Below are 13,871 nucleotides of genomic sequence, written 5' to 3'. Positions count from 1 at the left end.
CCACACAACTGACACTGCCTCAGTAGGAAGGGACCTAAGGTGTAGGTGATCATACTGCATATGAAGAAATAACATTAGTAGCACAGTGTCCACTTTAATTTGGAGATGTTTTTTTAACTCTCTTTTATAGGTCTCACCAGATGTATTACATGTTTGGCTTCCTGTTTCTGGTTTTCATCATTTTGGTTATTACATGTTCTGAGGCCACAATATTGCTCTGCTACTTCCATTTATGTGCAGAGGTAAGAAAAATGTTTTAAGGATGCTTCCCAAAAAAAAAAAAATTCTTTTGGAATTGAAAAGAAGTATTCCAGAGTTCAACATAAGCACCATTACTCGATATCTTTAAAAAGTGAAGCAGAGGTGAAACAAACCTCTCTTAGCAAAACTTGTAACAAATATTAAAACACTGTTCTGAGTACCCCCAAGTCTGATATCTCATCTTTAAAGTTTAAGAATTGTGTGTGTTCTGAAAATGCTCAACTAATCCATTAACTTTATGCAATCAAAGTGCATTTTGGACATGCCCAGCCTTGTGTGGAGAAAAATCTCTGTAATTCTGGCTTATTTGGGCTTTTAGATTTTTGCTATTTGGAACTGATTTTTAATTGATCTATTGATCAGTATCCTATATCCAGTCATGACTGGTGTCATTAAAGCAGTATTGATACTGATTTTTTTCTTTTAATCTGCAGTAAAAAGAACTATATAAAAACTCACTTTTAGATTAAGCAATGATCAAAAAGGTATCTCTGCAGCCAGCGATAGGGTCAGTGAGTTAGAGGTGGATTGAATGTTACTTACACATGGTTTGTTTTTTTCCCCTCACCCCTTCTAGGACTATCACTGGCAGTGGCGTTCGTTTCTCACAAGTGGTTTCACTGCAGTTTATTTCCTAATATATGCAATACATTATTTTTTTTCTAAACTGCAAATCACAGGAACAGCCAGCACCATTTTATATTTTGGTTATACCATGATTATGGTTTTGATCTTCTTCCTTTTCACAGGTAAGTATATCAAACCTTCACTTTACATTTCGAGTCTACTGTTAGTTTTGCACAGTAAAATCCTTGGCAAAATCTACCTTGAGACAGGATCAGGAATTTATGTCTTTGATATTTTTTCCAGGTAGTTGTGTAGCATTTTGTAACTCTGTGATCACAAATTTTAGTGAGAGAGATTAAGTAAGGATTGGGCAAAACTACTGCTAATTTGAGGTGCCATCTATAATTAGATCTTCAAATGTAACACCTTTAAACCTGATAAATACTTTTGCAGATTTCATTCCTCTACCAGACATGACAAACTCAAATTAATTAATTGACTGCAGAGAAACGTGCTTCAAATCACACAAAAGAAGTATAAAGTTGTAGTCTTACATAAGGAAAAATTGCAGCTTTTTTTTGTTAGTTGCTTCTGTAATTTCTTTATCTTCTTTCCTAAGTGTGTGGAAGTAGCACGAGAAGCAGAAAGAATTTCTTAAGCATTTTTTGATTCAGTCTTGTCAAAGCCATGTCATTTTTACTATGATTTTTCAGAAAAGCATCTGTCTTAGGTGGTGCATTTCAATTTCCTCTACCGTGAGATGAGGTTGTAACATTTTCCTTTGTCATCTTCAATAGTCAGAAGGAATCTTGAGACACACATATCCCTTGTTTAGAGTAGAATAGTGAAAATGCAAGAAGTCTCCTTTCAAACTCATGCAAGAAGACTGCAGCCACTAACTCCTCAAACTGTAATATGTCTGTGTGGACTTTGCCCTACAGATCAGTATTTTTTGGAAACTATTTTGACATGTTCAGTGCTTTAAATAATTTCAGACTTTGTATTTCAGTGAAGTGTAATAATTCTTAAGGCTTGAATATCTATTTGAGTACAGCTGTACAGGCTACATCTTGAGACTTCTGAGAAAACAAATGGCTTGTCATTGGAGCTTTTAATGCACATCTCACTAGAAGTAGAATTTTCATTTCCACTTAATGTAGGAGAACAAAAAAAAAAATCCAGTGTGAAAAGAACCAGCATTTGAGAGTGAAGTTCATTTTAAGTGTAACAGAAAATTCATTTCAAACACATCACCATCTTAGGAAATATTGAAGCTGCTTGTGCACCACGACTGAATGCAGATGATGATGAACAGGAACAAGAGCCTGCAAGGAGTTTCTTAGGTCATTGCCTGTTAAAAGGAAGGACTAGACTTAAGTACATTATATAATCTCTTTGAAAAGTGATCAAGCTGTGTTCCAAAAGCGGTTAATTTTATCTTCCTTCCTTCTTTTTAGTCAGTCTAATGCGTTGTGGCATCGCTTGTGGATGTTTTGTAATTTACACATCATCTCTACTTTTATTTATATTTTGTGTACTGGTTGGCAAGTCATTCTGAATGTGTAGATCTGAGATCTGCCTGCCCTTCTCACTCTGTCTTATTTCTCACTCTGCCTTTCTCTTAACCTTTATTTCTGCTTTGGGTTTGCTAATAGTCTCATTGAACTAAAGAATGAAACAGTGCATGGTTGTTCAACTAGAACTGAATGTGTACTGCTGCACCTAGATCAATTTTTAATGCAGTGCAAACTCACAAAGTAGCATGAAAATGTAATTAGGCTTTCCCTGAGTGTAAGGGCAGTTAATTTATTTTCACTAGCTTTCCCAACAAATATTCAGCATGTCTGCCTTTAATAGTAAACAGTTTTGGCAAAAACACAGCATTATGTTTATCCTGTTTCCTTTGTTCAGTCTGTTACTTTGGCTGTGTGCACTTACTCTGGAATGCCTACATTCAAGATAAAGGGGATTTACACTAAATTTTCTGTGTTTGAGACTTGGCTTAGCTATGGTATTCATATAATTTCCATCTTTTGCTCTTGTTCTTTCTTGTAAATCATGTCACATCAAATTATCTAGAGACAAAATGTGTCCAGTGCATCCCTCCTTTTTCTTTGCTCACTCACGTGTTCACTTGCCATTGACCAGTTTGCTGTGCAGTAGTACCTGCCAGCAAATCTGGGGAGTCCTTCTCAGGCTGGGTTCAGAAGCACACAAAGAAGAAATGTTTTACTCTTCAGATGCTTTCTGTGGTAGTCATTTGTATGTAATTGGGACAGTGGAAATGTGAGTTAGTGCAGTTTGAACCACTTGCTTTTAGTTTCTAAAGTGAGGTTAGAAGAATACCTATGAAGTTAACTGAACAGTTAGAAGCTTGAAACATCCTGTGCATAACATTTTAATCTATTTCCAACAAGATGAAGTGCAAGTTATCCTTTAATTTGAGAGAGGAGTCTCTTTTCTTAGCGTTTAAGAAAAAAAATTGTCAATTTAGGTTTGATATGCATTAAAAAGTGAATGTTCTCAGGGATTTACTGAAATGCTTTGAGATCTGGTTTTACAGAAAACATGAGAGGTGGGGAAAAGGGGCAGGCAGTGCTTCTCTAGTTTCTTAAATGAAAACACTTATTAGCAATTTAGCAAAAATCTACTCCTGAGGGCAACTCACTTCCTGTGTCAGGATAATAAAGAAGCTAAAAAGAGAAAATCATGATTGTTGAATCAAAACTGTTCTGCTGCTGCTTACTCATCTGTTAAAAATTGTCTGTATCAGGAAGGGTTTTGACGGTGCCCTGCTGCTATGTCAGCATAACACATGCTTCAGGCACTTGCATCCATACTGCATTCCGGGTCATTGATCAGGCTCAGCAGGCAAAATACCGGGAGCTACATGACAAATATTTGATTCACAGCTGGGACCATAACTACGTATCATAGTAAATGAGTCAGTTAAACATCAGTAGGTTAGCAAGTGTGATGGCGGGGGGGGGGGGGGGGGGGGGGGGGCGGAAATTACCGTGGTATCATTCATGGTTCCTTCTAAGCTCGTATAGTGAATGAGTTGGCACACAACTTTCAGATCTCTTTCATATCAGATCTAGAATAAAGGCTGGGTTGTTTCTTTCTTTAAAGAGCTTGACTCTTGCATAAGTTAAGGCTATTATTTTATAAGAGTTACTGAGGCAAAAAAATAGATAATGTTCAGGGCTTTTTTCCTGTCCTAATTTTTGTGGGAAATGAAGGTTCCCCTAACAGTTGTTCTGAGCTGCTGTTGAGTCTGTTGTCATTCTGATTGAGTCTGCATTTTGAAGCAAAGCATTTAGATTAACAAAATGCATCTGCATTGACTACTTTGCATTCAAAAGGTTGTTTTTTGCTGAAAACTTCTCTTGGAGTTTTCACGAAGGGAAGGGGTAGAGCTATTTTTCCACAGCTAAAAGGCCTATAAGTTATCTAAGAAGCAGTCTTTGTCCTAAATTTCAGTTAAAGTTTACTTATGCCTTTCAGATACCTTACATATTTTAGAGTTGTTTATCTTTGAGGTATTTAACACATTTTCAACAGGAAGTACAAGTTGCATAACAACGACGCTATGGTTTGAAATTTGTATTCACTTGATTTACACAGAAATAAAGATAGTGCTCTAATTGTCCAGAACCAGGAAATGCAACTAAGAAATGAGAACTGATTTTTATGATGTCAGTCTAACTGGTTTGTTAAATATAATAGCAACATTCTGACGAGCTGAGCAGATCATGTAAAGTGCATCTGACTAGTTACTGCAGAAGGGTGAAATAGAGCCGTGTGAAGGAGTTGGACTGGGGAATAATGAAGCAACAAAGCATAAATGTGTAAGAATAGGGAAAAAAAACATCCTAAAATGAGTCTTCTGCATGATCAGCTCTGTAATTGTGAAAATAATGAAATACTTTTATAGTTGATGCCTATACAGACCAGGTACTGTCTGTAACTTCATCTGATTTGGTCGATGTACTGAAGACTAAAGATAGGTGCATGCAATCTGCTATGTCCTGGTTTATGACATATATATAGAAATTGATGTCTTATCTGTAACTTTCTCTCTTTTTTTTTTTAGGGACAATTGGATTCTTTGCATGCTTCTGGTTTGTAACCAAAATATACAGTGTGGTAAAAGTTGACTGAAGAAACCAATGTAAAGAATTAATATGGAGCAGATTCAGTCTTCATCAGCCTAACTTAAAGTCCTGGTCTTGACCCTGAACTTGAGCTTTATCAGAAGTATTGGCTTCCTGTTCTTTGAGAGTGATACAGAACATGCAGCTGCCCCAAACACGTTTTTCCACTAACACGTTTGTATTGTGACTTAACAACCTGATTTCATGCAGATCTGACTGGAGATCAGAGTTACGGTATTTATGCATTTGTAAATACAACTGTAAAAGGATGTTGCGTTCTAATTGCAGAGTAGAAGCAGCTGCATTACACTACTTCATGATACTTCTGATCCAAGTACAACTGTAAATAGGTTTTTCTAGATTGGTAGGTGGGATGAATTATTTTTCTTTGAGGGAAATGAGAACTTTTTATTATGCTAACTTTGAAGGATGACTCTTAAGAAGTGTTGCTTTTAGCTGGGATGTGATTTTTATTTTTTACTGATGTTACATCCATAAATATTCTGGTTTCTGTGATTTCATTAGGTTTGGTGTTCCTGGCCTTTTAAACTATGTGCCTCTGAGTCCTTGAATTTATAAATTCATAATCTAATAAATATTGTAAAAATGTCTTCAGTGGCTTATTACAAGTTCATAAAAATATGTAAATACAATTATATTGAAGATGGATGCTTAAAGATTGCATAGAGTATTTTATGGCTTCTTTTCTATGGTTCAGTGTATATTTACACACCTTTAAATCTGCAGGAAATGTTATCTCTGCTACATGGCCATAACATGGAAATGTGATTGTGGCACATGAGGGTTAACTCTCACACATTTAACAGAACCACTCTGCAGCATTAGGTCAGTCCTTAACCCAGTTATGTTGTGAGAGACTGCTATGGAACTGTTGGTATGTTGAGAAGATCTTGTAATGCAGGACTCAGCATTCTCTGTTGATCTTGCTTTCAGAAGATCCCAATGACACATATTCTATATGGCAACTACTGCTGATTGTACTTAATGCAGGTTAAAGAATTAAGAAATTACTATTTTTTGCCTTATATTAAGAGACTAATGTCAATTTTTCAAATACTAGCATTAAACCTATATTTGATTTTTTGAAAATTGAGTATTTTGTTCGTATCTTCTCTTAACAGTTTGGCTTCTGGCACGTTTTCAGGAGCCTGGTAACATTCTGTTTTGAATTAAAACTCCTTGTACCAGTTACCATTCACAAAGTTGGGGTTTTATTTTCTTGACAGTTTACTTTCTAAAAGTCCTTAACTTGATGATGCTTGAATATTGAACTCAATGTATCTTTGCTTAAGGCAACTTGTTGTTATTAACTTCCTAAAAGTTGATGTGTAAAAGGGCTTCAGATGACATTTCCTCAATTACTGTGCCCAACAACCCCACCCAGATGAACCACACCGCTTTCATGCTCCACCTGCCCCCAACCACAGCTCTGCTTAGATGTTCTGGACAGGTTTGTTCTTGTGCCACTCCCCACATGCAGTTGCTAGGAAATACTGATTGCAGATGAAATCTTCTGTTCAGATAAATCTTACTGTATCTTTGAGCATGGGTTATGTTCAAAACAGGAAAAGGCAGTGTGTGGTAAGTGTTCCTTACCAATGCACTGAGCTATAGTGTGACACTTGATGTAAATTTCTCAATATCCCTGGGATTTGTGACCACCTACTGTATGCGTGGCCACTGCCCAAAATTGTCAGGAGTTATTACATTCATCTGTCTGTTATTGAAACAGGAATGTAGTAGGTGCTCAGGAATTTCAGTAGTGATGTGGAAACAGACTTCTGTGGCATATTCATAACTACTGTTTAAAAATGAGATTAGCAGATGTGAAATGTAGGCACTGTGCTGTGTACATGGGCTTGGAACTGATGGGTGTATTTCCCTGTCTTAGTTGGGGCTTTTTTCTACAGGCAAGCTGACAAGTCATTGCAGCTTCTCAGGTACCTGATTTTCACCTTTAAAGGCTGTTTATAAAGTGTGTCGCTATCATCTGGAATCTAAACCTACAGCATATGCAGATTTTTCAAGCAGCCTTACCTTGTAATCATGGTAGTTGTTTTGGAGTTTGAAACTGTTAGATTTCAGTGTGCAGTGCTGGGGACAATCCAGAAATACATCACAGGTTTTACAAGGAGCTATTCTGAAATGCTCTCCCTTGAAACCTGTTATTGCTTCAGATAACTGTAGAGGCTTTTCTAGCATTCAGGCTTCTGGTACGTCTTAAAACATGTAAAAGTTTTGTGTACCATACTTGTTCTTCAGATTTCTTGGGAGGCTTGAGGTTTCATCTAAACTTTCTAAATACTAGCCACTTCCAAAATCTTTCTGTACTACCAGAAAATGCTCTTACTGCACAGATAGCTGAGAAAATGTAAGGTAATAGGGAGATTAAGGAACAAATCGCTTAGTTGCATAAAGACAGAGCAAATTCAGATAAAATGTAACACTTCAGACCAGAGTTAGTTTTTTGTAGCTGGTAAGCAGTGGTTCCTCAGAGTCTGAAAAAAAGGAACTAACTGCCAAATTTAGTCTGAAAGTGATCCTCAGAACAGACAGCGTTCTGAAAATACAATCCATAAGTTAGTGGTTTGTTTTTCTTTCCCTAAGGAGGAAGAAATTAAAAAGCACTTTTACAATAGGCCATCTCTCATCTTTAGCCTGGTAGCTTGTTTGAGCAGCCATAAGAGTGCCATAGATCACTTGTGACGTTGGCTGCTTTGCTGGAGTTGTGCAACCGTATCACAAATATGAGCTGACTGTGAGATAGTCACAGGCAATATTTTCATAGGCTTTGTGCCAGTGTCAGGTAGAAGGCAGTGTGGGATGCATGGGAAGGCTGAGGTCATTAGTGCAATCTCCTGTTTGCCTTTCTCCCATTTTGCAGCTCGCTTAGGGTTGCTTGAAAGCATTTCATGCTGGTAAAACTCTGTCATGCCCACGAGTGCCAAGACCAGTGATTACCTTACCTAGCTCCTGCAAATCGTCTAGCAGAATCCTTTCCTGTTTGCAAACTCAGCTGCCCAGAATGCGTGTGGCTACAGCCCTGATGCAGATGTAGCACAAAGATGTAGACAGGCCTTGTGAAAGCTGTAGGTATGTTCTCTTGTTCTTGTAATGCCACTAACTGTCCCTTTGTTGCTTGAGATGTTCAGTGTTACAGTATCACACTGTGGTCCGTCAGTATTTGTGGAAGGAGGAGAAAGCCTCTCCTGTGTGGCATGGTGAGAAAAAGCAGGTGAGCTTGACTGGTTTTTGGATACTGAGGTGAAAGGTAAACGGAGTTTCTCCAGGTTGCCTGAAAAATTCTTTAAGTGGGGACTTTAGTCTGTCAAGGAGACTGTACATCTGTCCTTCAGCAAGGTAGGGGAGGATTGAGAGCCCTTGAGAGGGAGTGGTTCTGATGTATCTGACTTTAGTCAGTAGAGTGTGAAATTGTGGACAGGTATTTCCTCAAAGTTGGGTGGGTTTGCTGGGGAGGGGTTGCTGCAGCCAATCCTGGCTGTGTTAGGGGTGAAAACTGAGGTTGCTCAGTGAATCGTTACTCAACCAACGGATATCTTGAGTTTCACAGGTAAGGAGTAAGTTACATGCGAACTTGGAAGTATGGTAAATGTATTTGATGACCAATAAAACAGTGTCTTAAATGTGATTTTTGCTGTTGTTTTGTTTCATTGGGTTTTTCATTTGAATGTTACTGCAGTGTTTGGTTTCGTTTTTCTGCTCCAGGTATATAAGAGATAGACTTTATGCCATGAAGTTACATGCCATCCGCTTTCTGTGCCTCGCCAGTCTGGATAATGGCTTCATTTCTGGGGACAATTCTGATCTCCACCTGCCAGAGCACATCACAACCAAGTATTTTCCAAAAGGGAAGAAAACTACTTGTGCAAAGACATTCTAGTCTTCTCCAAGATGCACCATTTCTTACAACTCACCTCTAATGTAACTTTTTTTTCCATCCTCAGTATCCCACTGTTTCTTCTTGTGCCAGACAGTGAATAGTGGTCTACTTATTTATGTACCTCCACAAATCTCTTGAAACATTTCTCCTGTTATCTCATCTACTGACTTTGGTACACGTGCATACATAAGTTGTAACACTTAAGCTTAAAGCACAAATTTTCAGGGACTGCTGAAAAAAAATGGAACTGTTTTTTGTATAGCAACCATCATGCTTTTTCTCTTTGCCTGAAAGGTCTGGAACTCACAGTTGATGAGATGAATCTTTGACTGCTTGCAAATCAGAGGTGCCAGAAGGTTACAAATCCGACCAGTCACATGTGGCTGATGGCGCGTTCTTGATGCTTCACAAGATCCAAACACCTCCAGTGAAAATGCAGTTCAGAGCCTTCCTTCCCTCAGAGGTATTTTAGCATCACCTGCTGGTCACACCGTGTAAACTTAACACAGTGAGGAGCAGAGTTAGTCTACAGGAGAGGCTTATCCTACACATTGTATCTTTACATTTTATGCTCATTTGAATGTTTCTGGAAGTAGTAGCCAAAAAAATTAAGGTGAAGAACAATAACAAATACAGATAACTTATCAGTCAGTATGCTAAAAACATGTCTCCTGTGTCTATCTAGTATGGGCATGCAGCCAGAAAGGGTCCTCTGATACCTTCAAACAATTTTTCTAAGATCACCCAAAAAGATGCTTCAGAGGAGGCCCCACAGGGCATCCTGAAAAATTACCCAGTCTGGGCACTGAGGGCCAAAGTCTTGTCCTCCTGTCTTCGTACTTCCAACAGTGTCAAGTCCTCGTTCTTGAGCAGCACAACCATTGTGTTGTCACTGCTGATGCAAGATTTACTTAGCCTTGTGTGGGGCCTTGGGGGTAATTTTTGGTTGTTGATTTAGCTTGTTCATTTGTTTTTAATTGATCATATCAAGACAAGATGTAATTCTTCTCTATTTTGGGAAAACTATTAACATACAGAAAACATTCTTCCTGGTATTTTTCCTAAGCTCTCCATGAATACTGTATCCAGTTCTGGTATCCCCACCATAAGAGGGACATAGATCTATTTGAACAAGTCCAGAGGAGAGCCACGAAGATGATCCAAGTGCTGGAACACCTCTACTATAGGGAACTGGGATTGTTCAGCCTGGAGAAGAGAAGATTCTGGGTAAGCCTTAAAACTGCCTTCTGAGATCAGAAGAGAACCTACAGGAAGGCCTGAAAGGGACTTTTTACAAGAGTGTTCACTGATAGGACAAAGGGAAATGGATTTAAATTGAATGAGAATTGGGTGAGATTGGATCTTGGGAAGAAATTTACTATGAGGGTGGTGAGACTCTGGAATGGATTGTCAGATTGCTTGTGGATGCCCCCTCCCTTGAGATGTTCAAGGCCATCTTGGGAGAGGCTTTGAGTAACTTGGTCTAGTTGAGAGGCATCCCTGTCCCCATGGCAGGGCGGTTGGATTAAATGATCTCTAAGGTCTCTTTAGCCTAAGCTGTTCTATGATGATTCTGTGGTCTTTGTTCACAATTACCTATTCAGTTGAGGTATGTAAAACCATAGAATAAACTGACTCAACTGTGACTATGCAAGGAAAAAGTGCACGTGGTGACCTGTGAACAGGGCTGGCACACACATATACACAGTCCAGTCCCTGCTTGCCCTCAGCACTGCTGAAGACAAGTGAACTTGTCATTCATGGAGGTTGGTGAAGACACATGGGCCATGTACTGCTCCCACCTGCTGGATGCACCACAAATAAGTCACTCTGTGATATTACCGAGTAACTCGGTGGGCTGATGGGGAGGCTGTTCCCTCTCGCATCAGGGCCCAAAGCTACAAAAGGCAGCAGAGCTGTGAGATTTCTTCTCCAGCTCTACTTAGGAGTTATGAGATGGAGCAATCAGAAGGTCAGACTTGTTTCTTAACATTTTTCTGCAAGTTCCCACAAGGAGTCCTAACCACTCTTCCCCTGGAAACTGCACGCCCATGGCACCAAAGCTAGCCAGACAGCTGAGAAGGAATGGATGTTTTGTTCTGTCACCCGTTTCCTGCTGTCGCCAGACCATAGTGACAGCCATGGAGCTAAATCACACAATTATGCACGTTGTCCTGCTAAGTGATGTCGGCTCAGTGCAGCCCTGAGGCAGGTGGAGCCCACAGCAAAGGGAAGCAGCAGGTGGCCTTAAATTTACTGTTAATCCCAGAAAGCAAGGTGACGGTAGTAACTCTGGGCAAAAAATGCAGAGGACAGAGGAAGCTTCCTTCCATAATATCCAGACCCGTGGGGACAAAGCCCAGTCAAAGAATTGATTCATGTGCCAGGAAAATGCTTGTGGTTTAAACCTGAGCCTTTTTTGTTAGTTTACTACCAGTTCCAGGGAGAGTGTTTTGCTGGAGGAGCTATCTTTGATCCAGAACCAAATTTCTGGAAGGAGCAAGACAGGCAGACAAATTTCGGCAGATCAGGAACATGACTCTAAATCCCTGCAGATTTTCTTGGCCAGGGTTAATAAGGTTAATCTGTCTTTCTGTCTTTGGAAACATATTTACTGAATGAGGTTTGTGAAGACCATTGCTGCACAGAATGAGACAGAATTCAAGAGAGATGTTGAGATACTGGAACATGTCCAGAGAAGGGCAACAAAGCTGGTGAGAGGCCTGGATCACAGCCCTGTGAGGAGAGGCTGAGGGAGCTAGGGGTGTGCAGCCTGGAGAAAAGAAGGCTTGAGAGTGACCTCATTGCCAACTACAACTACCTGAAAGAGAGGCTGTAGCCAGGTGGGGGTTGGTGTCTTCTGCCAGGCAACCAGCAACAGAAAAAGGGGACACAGTCTCAAGTTGTGCTGGGGGAGGTCTAGGCTGGGTTTTAGGAGAAAGTTCTTCCCAGAGAGAGTGATTTGCCATTGGAATGGGCTGCCCAGGGAGGTGGTGGAGTCATCGTCCCTGGGGGTGTTCAAGCAAAGCCTGTCTGAGGCACTTAGTGCCATGGTCTGGTTGATTGGATAGGGCTGGGTGCTAGGTTGGACTGGATGATTTTGGAGGTCTCTTCCAACCTGGTTGATTCTATGAATATGCAAACTCGGTGTTTTGTTGGACAAGACACCATCTTCTGCCCCACTCACCCCTGGTACTTCAAAGGACTGCTAGTAGAATAGCCTGAGCAAGCCATCTCCCACAAAATTCAGTGCAAAAATGCACTTCTTCATGCTCTTAGAGGGGTCCCAGTGCACAACAGATTCAGGAGGAACATCTGCAGACAGAGGCAGTCTGATACCTATCTTCGTGCAGGGCCAGGAAGGGAAAACTGTAGCCTTGCAGTCCTCTTTGACAACGCTGCCAAAAAGGGATAAAGAGGAAACAAATTGCATGAAAATATTAAGAGTCTTCGGGCCACAAACAGATGACAGCAAAGATAAATACTTGCTCTTGCACTGTTAATCAACTTTGAAGCTCAGTGCCTGAGCAAATATAGAGAAAGCTGCAGTATTACTAGTTCCCATATGATATATAGAAGTACATCTAAGCTGGAGCAAGTCACACCATAAGAAGTGCATGGGAGAACTATGTCAGTGATGCAGTGGGATGGAGTAGGGAAATGGCTTTAAGCAGAAAAAGGCTATATTTAGATTGGCCATAAGGAAGAAATCCTTCACTCTGTGGGTGGTGAGACACTGCAACAGGTTGCCCAGAGGAGTTGTGGGTGCTCCCTCCCTTTAAGTGTTCAAGGCCCAACTGGATGGAGCTTTAAGCAGTGTGGCCCAGTGGAATGTAATTCATTCTGTGATTCAGAGGGTGAGCTAATACTTGCAAAGCAGCCAAGACTAGCAGGTCCTGAACACCTGTTAGGTGTTCACCAGAGGGCCTGGTTTGATGTGGGCATGTTTCTGTCCTTCACATTAATTCATGTAGGTGCAAACACATGTTTATTCCTTTGATTTGTTTACAGAACTTCAAGGCAGTAGCTGCACAGCAGTGAGTGGAGGCACACGAAGAAGCATGTGGTTGCCAACTTGCCAGCAGTGGAACATCCACAGCAGAGGTAAAAGAGATTGAATAAAGTTAACTGGAGATCAATAATTGTAACCCCACCCCTTTCATTATAACGTGGGTTGCTTCTTTTTCCCATCATTTCACTGCCTGTCCTGAATACACATTGCGGGGGAGAGGGGAGAGGTGGGAGAGGCGGAGGAATTCGGGTGGTTTTACGGTCCCTGTTAGTTGATGCTTGCTGACACACAACACCCAGAGCTGCTTGCCAAATTTAACTCAGCAGTCTTTGCAAAGCAGCATGGAAATCTGTAGTAAAGAATCATGGAATGGTGTAATCCAGTTACTCATTGGAGTTTTTTTGGGGGGGCAGGTTTATTCCTGTAGATGAACACTTTTAAGATCATAGAATCAACCAGGTTGGAAAAGACCTCTAAGATCAGCCACTCCAACCTAGCACCCATCCCTGTCCAGTCAACTAGACCATGGCACTAAGTGCCTCAGCCAGGCTTTTCTTGAACTCCTTTTGGGACAGCGACTATGCCACCTCTCTGGGCAGCCCATTCCAATGCCAATCACTCTCTCTGGGATGAACTTCCTCCTAACATCCAGCCTAGACTTCCCCTGGCACAACTTGAGACTGTGTCCCCTTGTTCTGTTGCTGGTTGTCTGGCAGAAGAGACCAACCCCACCTGACTACAACCTCCCTTCAGGTAGTTGTAGACAGCAACGAGGTCACCCCTGAGCCTCCTCTTCTCCAGGCTAAACACCCCCAGCTCCCTCAGCCTCTCCTCATAGGGTTTGTGTTCCAGGCCTTTCACTATCTTCGTCGCCCTTCTCTGGGCACGTTCCAGCACCTCAACAGATCTTCACACACAGAAGAAATTGAATTCATAATATGACCACTAAGTA

The 13,871-nt window shown here is 40.7% G+C and overlaps 1 protein-coding gene and 1 long non-coding RNA gene across 2 annotated transcripts in view; both read left to right on the top strand.

Moving 5' to 3' along the window:
- Nucleotides 1–6,095, top strand: part of TM9SF2 (transmembrane 9 superfamily member 2) — a 33,868-nt gene extending 27,773 nt beyond the window's left edge. The window contains exons 15-17 of the mRNA XM_064143836.1: nt 131–242; nt 839–1,010; nt 4,925–6,095. Coding sequence (XP_063999906.1) covers nt 131–242; nt 839–1,010; nt 4,925–4,992 — 352 coding nt within the window. The 3' untranslated portion in view covers nt 4,993–6,095. The remainder of the gene's footprint in view (nt 1–130; nt 243–838; nt 1,011–4,924) is intronic.
- Nucleotides 6,096–8,765: 2,670 nt separating this feature from the next.
- Nucleotides 8,766–13,320, top strand: LOC135175717 (uncharacterized). The gene is made up of 3 exons (XR_010302455.1): nt 8,766–9,370; nt 9,974–10,134; nt 12,919–13,320. It is a non-coding gene; the product is annotated as an uncharacterized LOC135175717 (long non-coding RNA).
- The last annotated feature ends 551 nt before the right edge of the window (nt 13,321–13,871 follow it).

The sequence above is a fragment of the Pogoniulus pusillus genome, chromosome 5, assembly GCF_015220805.1.
Source record: "Pogoniulus pusillus isolate bPogPus1 chromosome 5, bPogPus1.pri, whole genome shotgun sequence".
Lineage (NCBI taxonomy): Eukaryota > Metazoa > Chordata > Aves > Piciformes > Lybiidae > Pogoniulus > Pogoniulus pusillus.
Note: the sequence above shows the minus strand (reverse complement) of the source record. Positions and strands in the feature narration are given on the sequence as shown.